The sequence below is a fragment of the Trichogramma pretiosum genome, unplaced genomic scaffold (assembly GCF_000599845.2).
Source record: "Trichogramma pretiosum strain Unisexual culture from Peru unplaced genomic scaffold, Tpre_2.0 scaffold133, whole genome shotgun sequence".
Classification (NCBI taxonomy): domain Eukaryota; kingdom Metazoa; phylum Arthropoda; class Insecta; order Hymenoptera; family Trichogrammatidae; genus Trichogramma; species Trichogramma pretiosum.
Genome location: NW_019640809.1, coordinates 25,924 through 41,752, shown reverse-complemented (window position 1 = coordinate 41,752; position 15,829 = coordinate 25,924). Strand labels below are relative to the sequence as shown.

The window sequence follows — 15,829 nt, the reverse complement described above, 5'->3', positions numbered from 1 at the left end:
CCGAGTTCGCACAGACTCGCGGCGGAAGCAGCGGACCAGATACCCCGCCAGGAGATCGTGATCGAAGAGAACGAGATGTTATCGTTCTCGACCCCATACTCACTGGCGACCTGATGACGAATGTCAGGGGTATCATATTTAGCGACTTTCCGACGGTGCGAGTCGTCAAGGGACGATGAAGCGCTGATGACTTGCGCATCGATCACCTTGACAACCTGATCCTTTACAGCGACGATATCTGGCTTCCGCAAGCCTTCTCTGGTATGAAAGTGCGGCTCCTGCCGGACACTCCATCCCAACTGCCGGAGGCTACTGACTGCGATACGGCAAATTGCATCGTGTCGCAGTATTCGGCCTCCATGAGTGCGGTGACAGCCCTGAATGACGTGAGCTGCGGTTTCATTAGTACCACAGCCCGCTCGACACTCGATAGGCGGGCCACCGACTACGCGTCTGCCGCGTGATGTTCGAACGCGAGTTGGGAGAGTATTGACCCGTACGTGATGGAATTGTACATAGTCTCGTCCGGAGAGGGCCGCGCTGTTACGGTCTACCCACGAGTGGCTCGCACGAACACGAGCACACTCGGAGAGTTCCTTGCCATCATTCGCTTGATGGAGTAGCGAAGCCCAGTACTTGCCACGAGCCTCCTGGCCGATAAGAGGCCGCCCATGAAAGGACAGCGCCGTTTCGGCCCATCGGATCGAAGCCTGCACCGAGCGATGACAAAAGACACCTCTAACGGCGGCACAGGAAGACTCAGCCATATCCGAAAGCCTTGAATGAACCAAGGCCGGAATAGCTGTTCGGAAAGATGGAATTCCGAGTCCCCCGTCTAAACACCGCGCGTGGAAGTATCCAATGGGAACATCTTTTGGTAGCCGTAACCACTTGCGAACCGCAGCGCGTACTTGTCGGTCAAGACTCTTAAGAGTTTGAAGATGGCATCTCGACAAGACTAACTGGTGGTAAAATCGCGGCACGAGGAAGCAACGTAAGATCTTTAAACGCTGCTGGGGCTTTAGAGGAGCCGAGGCGATGTTAGCCAACTCCCGAACTAAAGTACCCCCGGTCTTCCGGATACCAGGGGAGAAAAATGCACCCCAAGGTATCTAAAGTGCTCGGTAGGGCCAAGCTGACGAATAGGCCCTCCGCCAATCTGAAAGCTTTCAGCAGTCGACACTTTATATGTCTTCCGCTTAGTGGAAATCAAGATTGACATCGCGATGCACGACCAAAAGACAGTCCACGAAAGTCGCAGAGATTACGCATTTGACAATTGCGAGAAAAAATTCGGTCAAAAATCGACTTAGCTTCTTCACCAAACAGTAATTCACGAAGGTCTCAAGGATTACCCGTGTGACATATGCGAGAAAAAATTTGGAAAGAAGTCTAATTTGCTCGTTCACCAAAGGATAGTACACGAAGGTTGTAAAAATTTTGCATGTAATGAGTGTGAAAAGAAATTTGGAGCTCCAAGCAATTTGTACAAACACCAAAAATTAGTCCATAAAATTCGCTGATTATTTTATTATCGAAAGTTAATGTTTAAAAGTAGTTTAAAAATTTAACTGAGAAAAAAATGAAATACTTAGTAACCGCAAATGCAAATGGTTATACTGTAACAAATCCCTCCAATCGCTGCACGAATAATAAAAGCATCTCAAGAACTTTTGCGTCAACTAAAACTACAAACAAAAAAGAAAAGAAGTATATATTATGACGGAGTGCGAGGATTATAAAGTAATAGATAAAGAAAGGAACGCATAAGTATCGTTAAAGTCGTAGAGAATTATATACTATATTTAACGCTAGTGAACAATCAATCTATTGTATTCGCTGATTGTTGTATAGTTTTAATTTTAAGACGAAAAGAAAACGCAATTGAAATCGCAATGAAATATGTAGACACGGCAGATGAATCAAACACGAGCTTTTTTTCTATGATAATTAAAACGAGGATATTCAATTTAATAATATTGACTGAGATTAGGAGTGAAGGAGAGAAAATGAAAATTTATTCGGCAAATTGAGACGACCTCACCTTTGTGTAAATTTTTTAATATCAATTCTAGATGTTAATTGAATGCCAAAAACACGAAAGACTTTCGCGTAATTATATAGTCAATCGTTTCTTTTGGAATCTTTGGAAATTTTGTATCTTTAAATTTTATTGTAATTAAACGTATTGTGAGATGTAAATATTCATGTTGATTTCGACAAAATACATAAGTGAATTAAAAAAAAAAAGCAAAGTGATCTCTACTCGTTGTACAGGACTTTTCTCTGGATAGGCGGGCATCGTGTCATCCGGATGGAAGCGATCAAAACCTATAAACATTTCTACTTGAATAAAAAAACATTTCAGCTTCATTTTTTTATAATAAAAATTATTCTTCTGAAGCTCACTCGAAATCGATCTGTCAATTTCGGCTCTTTATTCTCGAGGATCCAATTCATCGGTGACAATAACAGTGCTGAAAGAAAAAAAAGTCTCGAAATTCTCTTGATTCCATTATGATTAATATACCTTTCAAATCACCAAAAATGCCAAAAATGGCTCGAGACGGCGTAGAAAACAAGTAGAAAACTTTACCAGCTCGCTGTTGTCGAATAAAATAGAATTGACTCCGTATTATATGATATAATTGTAAGTTGACTGTTTTATTAAGAGGGAACACCAAAAGAAAAATAATAAAAAAATCCGAACGACGATCGAGGGGAAGAAAAAAAAGTTAAACTATTAAACGCCGTATACGATACGTATACATTTTGGATTACTAAAAGAAAATAAGATTAAAAAAATATCAATGAAAAAATGTAATGGATAATAATAAAAAAAATTGTCATTATTATCAAAAATGTGTGGGTTTGTTTCTTGTCCATATCTCAATCGTTTAATTTTTGCTCATTGAATCATAAATATTACTATCATTAATATGATATGATTTGTTGAGACCTTATAATCAGAACGCCAGGAATCAGCAATGATGTAAAAAGCATGACTTAACCTTCTTTTTTGCAATGGAATATAGTTTTAATGAACTTTTGATTTTTTGATAGATCTTTTATTTCTTTTAGATAAAATATCACTTTTTGAAAAATGATTGTTATTCACGAGGAAGATCGATAGCGTAATCTTGTTCCCCTTACTTTCATACCAGTTTCTACATCATGATTTATAAATATTATTGAACTGAGTTTGAGCTATTTCGACTCGTAACGTTAGTATTGACAGAGTAAGTCGCAAATAACATTTCTAACGAGTAAGATGGAATCGAGCAACGTATTCAATACTGCTGTTAGGTAATGTTTATTTTATGAGTTTAAATTTATAAAAATGTTGAAACATAATCATGTAATTTTATCAAATGTATTTCAGAGTGAAAAATGAGCCACTTGATGATAATGATTACAAAATAATTGACACGATACCCGTCACTCAAAATATTAAATGCGAGATGTTTCGGCAAGAAAATTCAGTAAGTGTTAATAATTACGTTTGACTATCATTAATGTCACTTTCTTATAATAATTTTAATTTTTTCAGACCCAAGAGCTTTTTCAAGAATATGACGAAAATCAGGAAAATGAACTTGACGACCTGGAAATCGAAATGGAATGTACCGACATCAAGCCTAATTTATTATTAGTTGCGAAAATTGAAGATCATTCTCCAAATCAATGGCAGGATAGCGATGTTTATAAAAACGGAAGCAAAATAAAACTTGAAACTGTCGGAGCAATGAAGAAAGAAGTTTTTTGTAAAGAAGGAACTGATTTGAATTTCGGGCGTGGACTCAGCGAGCAAAATAAACAAGGAACTGTTTCAAAAGAGCTGAACAATGAAAATAGGCTCAAAACTCACAATGATACTACGCATAATAAAATCACACATGATTGTGATATTTGCGGAAAATCATTCAAATATAAGTGTGATCTCCAAAGACACATGAATTCGGTGCATCGTAAAATAAGGCATGCATGCAACATATGCCAAAATACGTTCTCAGAGAAGAAAAGTCTCAGAAATCACATCGATTCGGTGCATAATGAAGTCAGACATGCGTGCGATAAATGCCCAAAGAAATTCTCAGACAAGGGTAATCTCAGAAGGCACATCGATTCGGTGCATCGTAAAATAAGGTATCGATGTGATGAATGTGGGAAATCATTCAGATATAAGGGTCATCTCCAAAGACACATCGATTCGTTACATCGTAAAATCATGCATCCATGCGATATATTCCAAAAGACATTCTCAGACAAGAGTAGTCTCAAAACGCATATGGACGCGCTACAAAATGGAATCACCCACGCATGTGATAAATGCCAAAAGACATACTTAGACAAAAGTAATCTCAAAAAGCATATGGATGCGGAGCACAGTGTAATCACCCATACATGTGATATTTGTAAAAGAAAATTTAAATATCGAAATAGTCTCGCTAGACATAACAGATTGTCTCATAATGGTACCACTTATTCATGCAAGACATGCGGCAAGACATTTAGACAGAAAAGAAATCTCAGAGCCCACATCGATATGGCGCATCGCTCGCTCAATATGACCTAATAAATGTTTAAAATTTATGTTGAATTAAGTTACAAATCAAAATGTAAGATCAAGTGTATCTCTTCAGACGACTCAATTAATAATTTTTATTAATTCTATGAAGAATTTATGTTACTTCACTGTTACATATGGAAAGATATAAAAAACGTCCACGTAACACTTCCAATGCAATTTCTTTATTTTTGAGAAGTTGCGGCCACTATAAGTTTTATGAATGTTCTTTCGTACTCGATGTTACTTGCTATCTCTCCACTATCGTGAGAATTATATTTTGCTCAAATTTATTAAACATCGTCGCGATCAGACTCGACTCTCTCGCTATGGTACGATGTCTCGGTGCAAAGCCGGTGGCCTAAACAAAGGCTTATAAGTCTTCTTCGAGCTTTTTCAACGTCAAGTTGGGTCGTCCCCGTGGTGCTTCGGAAAGGAACTCCCAAATTTCGTTATTATCACCATCGGTCGTACGCGAATTACTATCATTACAGCCTCTGCTTGAGACTCCTCGGAGGAGAGTCTAATTCAGGTTCTCTGAAAATAGCCAGAGGTATGAGCTGCAAAGTAATGTACTGTGGCAAATCTTGTGAGATTCAACCTCTCGGCTGCTCCGAACGTCGAAAGTATTACTGCCGGGCTAAATTTGTCAGCTTGTGAGGTAGTATTTAGCTTTTTTAAAGGATGTGACTCGGAGAATAAAGAACCGTAATTCCAATTCCATGATCAACTCATCGAATCCATCTCTTACACTAACGAATTATCCTTCCTTCCTTTTTTACGTGAAATTATTCCAATGAACTCGTTTTCATATTTTTTTAATTTCTTTGAAAATAAAATATTATTTATAGGGAAATGATGTTTATTCATGAGTTACATCGCTAACGTAATTTGTCCAAAATTAGGGATTTTTTAGCATTCTCCAAATGATCCGTTTAGGCAGTATGGGAAAATAAAATGAGTTAAAAACACATTATATTTCCGTTTTTCGGCAAAGACTGCCGAAGTCATTTATTAGCCAAGTAATTTGTCCAATGTTATGAAACTAATGTTGATTCATTTCGATTAGTTTCAATTCCCACATCGCGATTCGTAAATATTATCAAACTGAGTTTGAGCTATTTCGACTCGTAACGTAGGTATTGAAAGAGTAAGTCGCAAATCAGATTTCCAACGAGTAAGATGGAATCGAGTAATGTATTAAATCCTACCGTTAGGTAATTTTTATTTTATAAAAATTATGTTACGAAACTCTTATACTAAAATAATTAAGCTAACTAAATTTATTTCAGAGTTAAACATGAGCCTCTTGATGAACCTTTCAACGATGATAATGATTACAAAATAATTGACACTACACCCGTTACTCATAATGTTAAATACGAAAGTTTTTGGCGAGAAAATTCAGTATGTGTTGATAATTATATGCAACTATAACGATAAAACTTTTCATGAAACTTTTCTCATAATTTAAATTTTTTCAGGGCCAAATGCTTCAAGAAATTGACAAAAATCATGAAAATGAATATGACAACATCCAAATCGAATTGGAATGTACAGACATGAAGCCCAATTTATTGGCAGTTGTGAAAATTGAAGATTATTCTTCAAATCAATGGCCGAATAGTGACGAGTATAAAACTGGAAGCAAAATTAAATTAGAAACTGTTGGGACAGTAAAGAAAGAAGTTTTTGGTAAAGAAGAAACTGATTTGAATTTCGGACGTGGACTTAGCGAGCAAAATGAAACAAGAAGTGTTTCAAAAGAGTCGAACTATAAGAGGAGTCTCAAAGCACATGTGGGTATAGTGCAAAGTGGTATCAATCATGCATGCGATATATGCCAAAAGACATTCTTAAAAAAATGTGATCTCAATAGGCACATAGATTCGGTGCATAATGGTGTCCGGCATGCATGCGATAAATGCCCAAAGACATTCTCAGACAAGAGTTATCTCAAAAAGCACATTGATTTCGTGCACAATCAAGTCCAACATGCATGTAATAAATGCCCAAAGACATTCTCAGGTAAGGGTTATCTAAAAAAACACATCAATTGGATGCACAAGCGAGTCGGACATACTTGTGACATTTGTGGAAAGACATTCGCACACAAAAGTAATCTCAATACTCACATCGAATCGATACATCATAAAATCGCGCATCCATGTGATAAATGTCAAAAGACATTTTCAGGAAAGGGTTATCTCAAAAAGCACATCGTTTCGGAGCATAATGGTTTCCCTAATGCGTGTGACATTTGTGGGAAGACATTCTCACAAAAAAGTAATCTCAAAACTCACATCGATGCGATGCATAATAGTGTCAGACATGCATGCGATATTTGCGAAATGAAGTTCACATCAAAGTATTATCTCCAAAACCATATCGATGCTGTGCACAATGGAATCGGCTTCGCATGTGATATGTGCACAAAGAAATTTACTGCGAAAAATAGTCTTAAAGCCCATATCGATGCGGATCACAATGGAATCACCCACGCATGTGATTTCTGTGTAAAAAAATTTAAATATCAAACTCAACTCCGTAAGCATGTCAAATCGTCGCATAGTGATATCATACATTCATGCGAGACATGCGGTAAGACATTTGGACAGAAAAAAAATCTCAGAGCTCATCGATGCGGCGCATCGCTTACGCAATGTGACCTAATAAATGTATCGAAAATACTATAAAAACAATACATTTTAATATAAAAAGAGCCAGAACATGTTTCTCAAACAATAAATCGATGTATCCCTTAGCTTTATAATTTGGCTTTGAGTCTTAGTTCTTATCAAATTCTCTACTCTTCTGATAATCTGTACCGATGGTTCACAATATGACACTGACGACTTTACTGAATATCATATATCAAACCGGTTCTATATAAATTTTTTTGATAAAAAAAAGTGTCCTTTTTTTCTTTTCATGTCACACCCATTTCAGTATTTTATACTGATAATTCAAATTCATTTCAAAACAATTTTCAAGAGTTTTTTTTATAAAGTTATCCTTTCAGCCGAGTTAAACAAATTTTCTCAAATTTACCAAAAAGTACCGAACTAAAAAATTAAACAATCTCATTTATGGAAGGATGCCTTTTGTAAAATTCAGAGTCGTTTCTCCGTCTTTGGATTTAAAAATTCGATTCGATTTCGACCGAAAAAATCAGCTGCATCAACAATAGTACACGTACTTGTTAGTAGCAATGCAAACTGCAACGATGTTTACGCCGATTGCCAAGGGAGCGCTCACGCACTAAGGCGAACTACGAGTGAAACAGCAATCGAGTGCGAGCGAAAATTTTTATAATGTACACTTGAATCAATAAAAAGAGATGATAGAAACCTCATTACTGAAGAGCATCGACATTTTACCATTTTTAAGTTCTGTTACCTCTTGAAGGCTGGATTATAGAATAATAAATAAAAAGAATTTATTGATGTAATTTTTAAATTATATGATCTGTAATAAAAAAGTGTTTATACATTGATTAACGACTATAACAAATAATAATTTTTTATTTTTTGTACTTTATGTATAATAATTTATCCATTGCAGTAGTCTTATATTAGTATGACAAATCGTATAGTTAAATTTGCTCTAACATAGTAATTTTCACGATATATTTAAGAATTGGCCACGATTGATAAAAACATAGTAACGTTTTCTCTTCAATTAATCTTCGACTCTTCGATTCTTTACAAAATAATATATATACTTTTTTTAAACAAGTAATGTTTACGCAAAAACGGTAAATCAAAAAATTCATTTTTCTGTCTCTTTTTTCACTTTGCCGCTACGTTTAGGCTGTCGCGAGCAAAAATAGTATTTTGAACCGGTGCAAATATAGTTTTATAACGAATCATAACTGCACCATGAAAAATATACTATCGTTTGCAACATTTTAGAAATATTTCATTAAGATCCGGATTCAGTATCAGTTCCAAACTAAACCATAAATCGATCAATTATTGCACAGTTTCTGAATCAAGCTCAAGATTTTTTCGTCAAATTCGATGCCGTCCATTTAATAATTGTCAGCCCGTACGTAGTATTGGTCGAGCTGATCGTTGCACCATTCCGGCAGTTTCGCGTCGACGTACTGGCCCATACCCACGAGCAGCAAATCGACCATTTCGCTCGAGTATCTCGACAGCTCGTGAAACCGATTCCTGGGATGATTCAGCTGTATCTGCCATGTGGCGTAGGGACTGAGTACGGGCTTATTGACGGCTATTTTATCGTAAATCATGTTGGTGGTAGCTGGCGCGTGACTCTCGCGATGTTCGGCCATCGAGTATTTGATGGTCTCGCTGACGCTTGGAATCGTGTACACCCGGTCGTCGCATCTGTACAACGAGCGACCCAAATGGATCAGGGTGAGGCTGTAGTCTCGCAACGATTCGCGTAATTCAAGTTGGACTGTTTTATTCGGCGATGTAAAGTCGATACCGATTTTGTTGAATTTTACGGCGTTGCCTTCGAATCCGTGCCTGATATCAGCTTTTAGCGTCACTTTCTGCCCGTGCAACAATTTCTCGATATTAGTCTTGTGCTCGTCGTGCTTCCACGCGTAGAATGGCTCCGTCTGTCCTTCCGTACCATCGAAAGCGATATTTTGATGCACGAATTGATCGTGGTCGTAGATCACGGAGTTGGATTTCAACAGTTCGTTTTTCAATTGGCCAAGTTGGTTCGAGACGTAGCTCGCTGTCTCGTTGGTGTCGTTGTTGGTCGTCAGATTCTGCGGCAAGTCGTAATAGCCGAAAAAGGCCCGAGCGAACGGAAAGACGTTGCGCTTGACGGCACCGGTGGCCACTTTGTAATGCTGCATCACCACATTGTTTTGGATCACGAGCATCAAATCATTGACCGCCACGTCGATCTCGTTATTGCCCGTAACGACTGGCTTGGCCGGATGGGCGTTGATGTTGGCGATGAATCTGCCGAGCCCGATCTTGTATTGGTACTCGTCCATGATTTTGAACAATTCCACCATGACGTCTATGCCATCCGAAACTTTGGTGAAGATTTGCATGATTTTTGGCTGCACTTCGAAACCGTTGGTCATTTCTTTGATATGCCTCGCGATGCCTGTCAAGGAGCTCTGGATCTGCCACCGGCCGACGACGAGACCCGCCGATGATTTGCCTTCGAGCTGTTCCCGCGCCTCGTCGACACTGGCTTGGACCTCTTTGCATAAGGGAACGATGATACTGTAAACTTGGCGCTCGTATCGCTGCAGTTGATTGATTTCTTTAGAGACATTTTGAATGGCGATTCCGACCGCTGTGATTTTCTGCTGTTTATCCGTAATCGCCCTATAGGTGTTAATGGAAGTGTCAGCAATGCTCAATACACTCTGAATTTTGGTAACTATATTCATTTTGTCAACCGCATTCAAATCTTGTTCAACCAATTTTTTCTTCAATTCTTCACTCTTTTCCAAGCATAACTCTTTAATCTCATTTCTCAAGGAATTTATTCTATCAACGGAAGCTGAATCTAATGTCTCGCCTTTGTTTTTTTCATTCTTCAATGCCTTTAGATGATCTATGATTTTTTTATGAATGTCTTTCAAATCGACTCTTTTTTCTTCCGATAATTTGAACAACGTAGCATTGGCATCAAGCAGTTGTTGTTGGAGTAGCTCTTTTTTGTCCTTAAAATACTTTGCCATTGGCTCCAGAGATTTCTTAAGCACAGCTGGTAAATGGAGCAAAACAGTTTCATCGACATCTACAGAATCGACAAGCACAGATTCGGACATAGAAGTAACTCCGACAATGCCCGTACTTACTGCCGTTCCGAGTGGACCCAAGAAATTCAAAAATAAACCCGCCATTTTGATTACACCGAATACTCCGTTCATAATCATCTGTTTTTTCAACTTTTCTTTTTTCTTGATCAATTCCTCCTTTTTGTGGTAAGCAGCCTCCTGAAGACGAACAACTTCATCGACCAAGTCGTCCACTGTTTTGTCCAACTCCGTAGTAGTGCTTGAGATTTCCGGTATTACGACGTCGGTCAAGTAATGCTGAGCGTCTTTAGTTTTTACCTCGAATTCTTGCAGATAATTCTTTTTGTATCCATGGATAGTCTGGGCATTTTTTAACTGTACTTGAAAGTCGACGTCGCGCTTGATCGAATCCAAAAAGTTATCCAAGTCAACAACCAAATTAGAGCCGGCATTATTTTCCAAATTCACGATCTTACTCAGTGCAGCAGTGTACAGGTACCGAAGCACAATGACTTTGTCTCGTGACAGCTCCTTCAAATCCTCAAGCCGTTTTACGTACTTTGAGATGTGATCTATCAAGAATCGATAAGCTAATAGCGACATCTTGGGGCTCATCTTCCAGAATTGATCCTCGAGTCCTCGGAATTCATCTATTAATCCTGAGACGTCATAAAAATCGACGACAGCTTCACTATCGGCTAAAAGCCTGGAGAATTTTTCCAAAAATGACCCTCGCATATTGTCCACCTGATGTTCTCTGAGATAACGTTTATAGCTGTTGATGGAATGACCGAACGTCGCTGGCTTCAGTAATTCCCATCGTTTGCTATTCAAATCGGTCAAGTTGCGTGCATTACTCGAACTACCCACAATAATATCGACCATCAATCTGTACGAAGGATGGACATGTACGTTTGGTTTCGATGTCTCCAATCCAATGATCGTTACAGTACCTGCGTCGTCTTTTTCCGATGCAAGGCCTTTCGAATTTTGGGCGATCTGTATTAAACTGCTGACATCATTATGATGCGTTGATGCGAATCTGCCGTGGTCATCGGCGTAGTCATTACCAAAACTGTGCAAGAATCTGTCCCTGTCATTAAGAGAACTCGCGAAGAATCTGCCAATACCAAGAAAATTACTTTTGTGAAGCATTTGGATCCACACATTACGATTGACCAAATCCCAAATTGGGGCTACGATCGTCCAATGTACATCTTTCATTGTGTCAAAACTTTCATCAAAAAATATTTTATTAAAAGCGAATATTTCAATGAAATTTGCCTGGCTGCATTCGGATTCTTCGCTCCACATACGACGTACATGTGACGTACTGATGTACGAACCGATGATTGTTAATTTTTCGGATTTTTCATCGCACTCTATTCTCGTGTTATTGTGCATCAACGTTGCAGATAATAATTTTTGTAACGCCTTCAATTTCGGTACTTCCAAGTTATTATATTTCAAGTCTTTGATATTGAGGGTATGGTTTCCATGTATTGCATTCAAGAAGTTTACCAAACTTCCGCTGATGTTATTCTTTTTATTGCGCTTGGCCGTTTCTATGTCCACGAGTAGTTTCGACTTTACCACTTCGTATCGACTAATATCTTTCTGTATTATCCAATCGGACAAAAATTCTTGATCTAAATAAAATAAGAATTCATACCATTCGTACGATGGATGCACGTACTCCTGCGCAGGCATTAATTTTTCGATAATCGACGTCATATTTACTGGCACATCGGTTCCTTCGAAGAAAACCAAGTACTTTGCGCGGTTGACAAATAATTCGAGACTTTCACGAGGCACATCGACGCTTAATTTTCTTAAGTTTTCGACGACGAATTTAATCGCTTCTTCGGCATTCATCGCTTCGTTCGCTAGTCCTATATAAATATGGTTATATATTTTATCTGCACGCTGGAAGTAGAAAAATAATTTTTTCAAGTCGGGCTCTTGTTCTTCGACCGCTGCGTGAGTAACGATCATATCTCGTCCGATCTGTCCGTATCCTTCGGATAATTTTCGTCTCAGTAGATCGATCAGACTGTCGCAAATGCTCGGCTCGTCGTGGCATGGCGCGTAGATAAAATCATTGCCATCTAGACTCGCAAAGTGAATCGTTTCGTAGATCATGCGCTCCAGATCTTTCATTTTGTAACTCTCCAAAGAGCTACCACTTGGACTCTCGATGAATCCCAATCCATTCCAATCGTCCTTTCCCTCGTATTCGATGTGTAACGCATCGATGATCGAGGCAATTTTGTTCGATCTGTTAGGTGAGCTGAGCAGGTTTTTCAAATGATCCTTAACTTTTTGAATTTGCTGCTCGTTCTGTACTTGCGTGACGATGAGACCGATGCTGCCCAGAAATTTATTGGCATCCTCGATGGATTCTGCGGCTTTTTCCAAGAGAGTGTCGATCTGCTTATGGAACGAGGGAAAATCAACGAGTAGAAGCAGCTTTACTGCACTTACCAAGTTGACAATCTTGCTGGTAAAATAAATTCTTGGTATGCGTTGCGTCGATTCGATTTCCTCGTTTACAATGGAGAAGTCCAAAAATTGAGTTTTCGTACGAGTATTCAGCATCAAGTGCGGCAAAATTGTTGCTTTGGGGGTCAAGTCAACGAATTCAGAGGCGCGATCACTGATAAAGTCCTCCCTCGCTTTGGAGCTTCCCACGAGGAGTACCAGATCTTGACCAGGTAAACCAACATCCTTTTCAAAATCGTCGAATTCCTCTTGGCCCAGGATAAATCTATCCAATATTTCTTCAGGCAATTCGTCATCCTTTAAGGAATGTACACGTTGGTGACTGAATAAACTCAGCAACAATGTAGAAAAAATTAGCCCAATACGCATGGTAAAGACCTTTACGTCGTAGAAAATTAAAATTAAACTTTCTTTTGTAGCGTTACTTGCCTGAAATTCCCCTAGTCGATAATTAGGAGAAATATGGGAAAAAATCCGGATTTCGGCGTTTTAAAGCGAAAAAGTGCACATGTTGCACGCAAAAGTAATAATTTTAAACTTTTTTAGTACACAAAGCAATGACGTATATTGTGCCTAAAAATTTTCCTGCTCCAACAGATCGTGATAATTTGAAAACAATTTATTGCCATATGATTTTGAATACATTTTTTTTGTACATTTTCCTTTATTGTCATCAGCTTCGTAACTGTAAGGAATATTTTAGAAGAATTTAATACTTTAAAATATTCCATCTTATTGCTTGAAATTAGTGGAAAAGATGTCTCTCATTTCTGAGCTACGGCGTAAGACAGCTTTGATCACTAATGTAATGTGAGAAATATTTTAGGGCTAATATGATATTATGATTTTATATTACTATTTACAGTATTAGACTAAAAAAGTAAAATATATTTTTTTTCAAACAGGCATAGCAGTTTTCTCGATTGTTTATTTGGAAGTACTTTAAGGTGACTCTTCACCTTCAAACGTGTTTCTATACAAGGTCTTGAAATGATAGGAGTACGTTAATGAGTAATCTATAACTATCTCTATTTAACACAACTCGTTACAGCACTCGCCTTCGGCTCGTGCTATAATCCCTCGTTTTGCTAAAAAACCATATGTGCACCCGTTGAGAAATATACTATTTTTACGCGGAATATTTGACAAGATACGTGAGCGTTTTTTAAGCATTATGTAAGTTTTACGATTTTAAAACTTTCGGACTAGATCGAAAGAAATAATACTTCTGTCTGATAAAAAAAAGTAGAAAGGTAAACAAATGTAATCTATTACTAGTCAATTTCATTAATAATAATTGAATCAGAACGTAGATAAATCGATCTGCCGCTAAAATATGGATGATCATGAATCTATACGAAAAAATCGAATTATCATGATTCAAAATGTCGAGCTTCGACAGTACACCTATCAAAACTCGTGATACTTTGAGTCATAAAAATTTGACAGTTATAGAGAAGTAGAAGTCGCTAGCGCATCTGGCATAAAACGTGTTTTGCAGGCATCGTAAGTTTTACGACTTTAAAACTTGAAAAAAAAATTTTTTAGTTCGACAGAAAGTGAAAAGAGCACATGCTTATCGAAGTACATCGGGGCTTAGATTATATTATTTACCGAGTTCATAATATTATGCTTGAAGACTCGACTGGAAAGATTATTTACAGCTCTGAAGCGGAACTTGCACGTAGGCTACCAAACACTTCAAATATCATCTATCTGAATCGTTTTAGAATGAAGAAAGCTACCTACTACATCTTATACGGTCAAATTCAAAGAATCAACAAAAATTTAAATCTCCAATTGAAAGAACAATAAACGAATAGCCTTCACTTTTTTTGTTTCGAGAGTTAGATACAATTATCAGTAAATTAAACATCTACATAATTCAATGATTACATTGACAATTTATAATAAAATAAAGTAAATGAAAATAATATTCAAGTTAAAATTATAAAATTGTAATAACTGAAAAAACTGTTATTTAATCTAAAACTGAATAATTAGAAATAATAATAATACAGTAAAACAGGAATTACTTAGAACTAATACTGTATCAATGGTGAACTCGAATTAAAAAAAAAACTTTAATACTTGACACAAAGAAGCGGGCGTTACAATCAATTGTAGTAATTGCTTTCACTCCTGAACATGTTCAGCTGTCTAGAATAGCTCGCGAACCGAGGAAGATCGCGGATCTATCGCAGCACGAGATTTTCGTGGAAAACTATTTTATTTCAGAAGCATTATGTCCTCGCCCAGCGACGATGAATGCTTCGTTCTCTGGTGCTCGACGGGTTCCGAAGACGAGGAGCAACTTGGAAAAGTCGACGTAGAAAAAGTGAAGCGCCCACGAGGCACAGCGACGATTGGGCGGTGGAGCAGTTCCTCGAGAGATCTGCGACAAGAAGCGCCAAGAGGTGCGGCACGATGCGCGGGATAATTTGGACCGTACACCTCTGCAATTTGATGTACTCTTGGATTGTTGGGCCGATCTGTCCAACTTCGTTTTCCCCGATAAGAGTTACTTTGAGCCGAGATTTTTCTGGGAAGACGACGACGATACGTTCAGGACATTTTACCGAGCTTCCGGTGCTACGGACGTGGTCGAAAGTCTCGAAAAAAGAGGATACCAACTGAAACGAGACGACGTCCTGACGATCATGAAGTACTGACGCGCCATCGGGTGCCAATCAGGTGCTCCGAGACGATCCTCGGGCAGCTAAGTAACAAAGATTCATGACATATTTGCTTGGCAGCTACACTGACGAATTCACAAGGACAGTAAAAATATTATAATAACATAAGATCTGTGAATTGAAAAAGCTGCAGAAAAGCTCCAAATAATCTACAAGATTATGAATGCTAAGAAATTTCTCTTTATATCATCGCTGTAAAACTATAAATGATAGTAATAACATTAATATCAAAGATGTTGAAAATAATTGTTCAAATCTTACAAATAATAATAAATCAACCATGATTTTGTGCATAATGGTGTCAGACTTGCATGTGAT

General features: G+C 38.0%; 2 protein-coding genes across 2 annotated transcripts; both read left to right on the top strand.

Moving 5' to 3' along the window:
• Positions 1-3,219: 3,219 nt before the first annotated feature.
• Positions 3,220-4,618, top strand: LOC111694112 (zinc finger protein draculin-like). Its single transcript, XM_023460907.1, has 3 exons — positions 3,220-3,306; positions 3,383-3,482; positions 3,551-4,618. Exons 1-3 carry the CDS (start codon positions 3,272-3,274, stop codon positions 4,574-4,576), a joined length of 1,161 nt encoding a protein of 386 aa, XP_023316675.1. The 5' UTR covers positions 3,220-3,271; the 3' UTR covers positions 4,577-4,618.
• Positions 4,619-5,696: 1,078 nt separating this feature from the next.
• LOC106653724 (zinc finger and BTB domain-containing protein 41-like) lies at positions 5,697-7,589 on the top strand. Its single transcript, XM_014373260.1, has 3 exons — positions 5,697-5,784; positions 5,860-5,974; positions 6,052-7,589. The coding sequence occupies exons 1-3, from the start codon at positions 5,750-5,752 to the stop codon at positions 7,261-7,263; spliced, it is 1,362 nt and encodes a 453-aa protein (XP_014228746.1). The 5' UTR covers positions 5,697-5,749; the 3' UTR covers positions 7,264-7,589.
• The last annotated feature ends 8,240 nt before the right edge of the window (positions 7,590-15,829 follow it).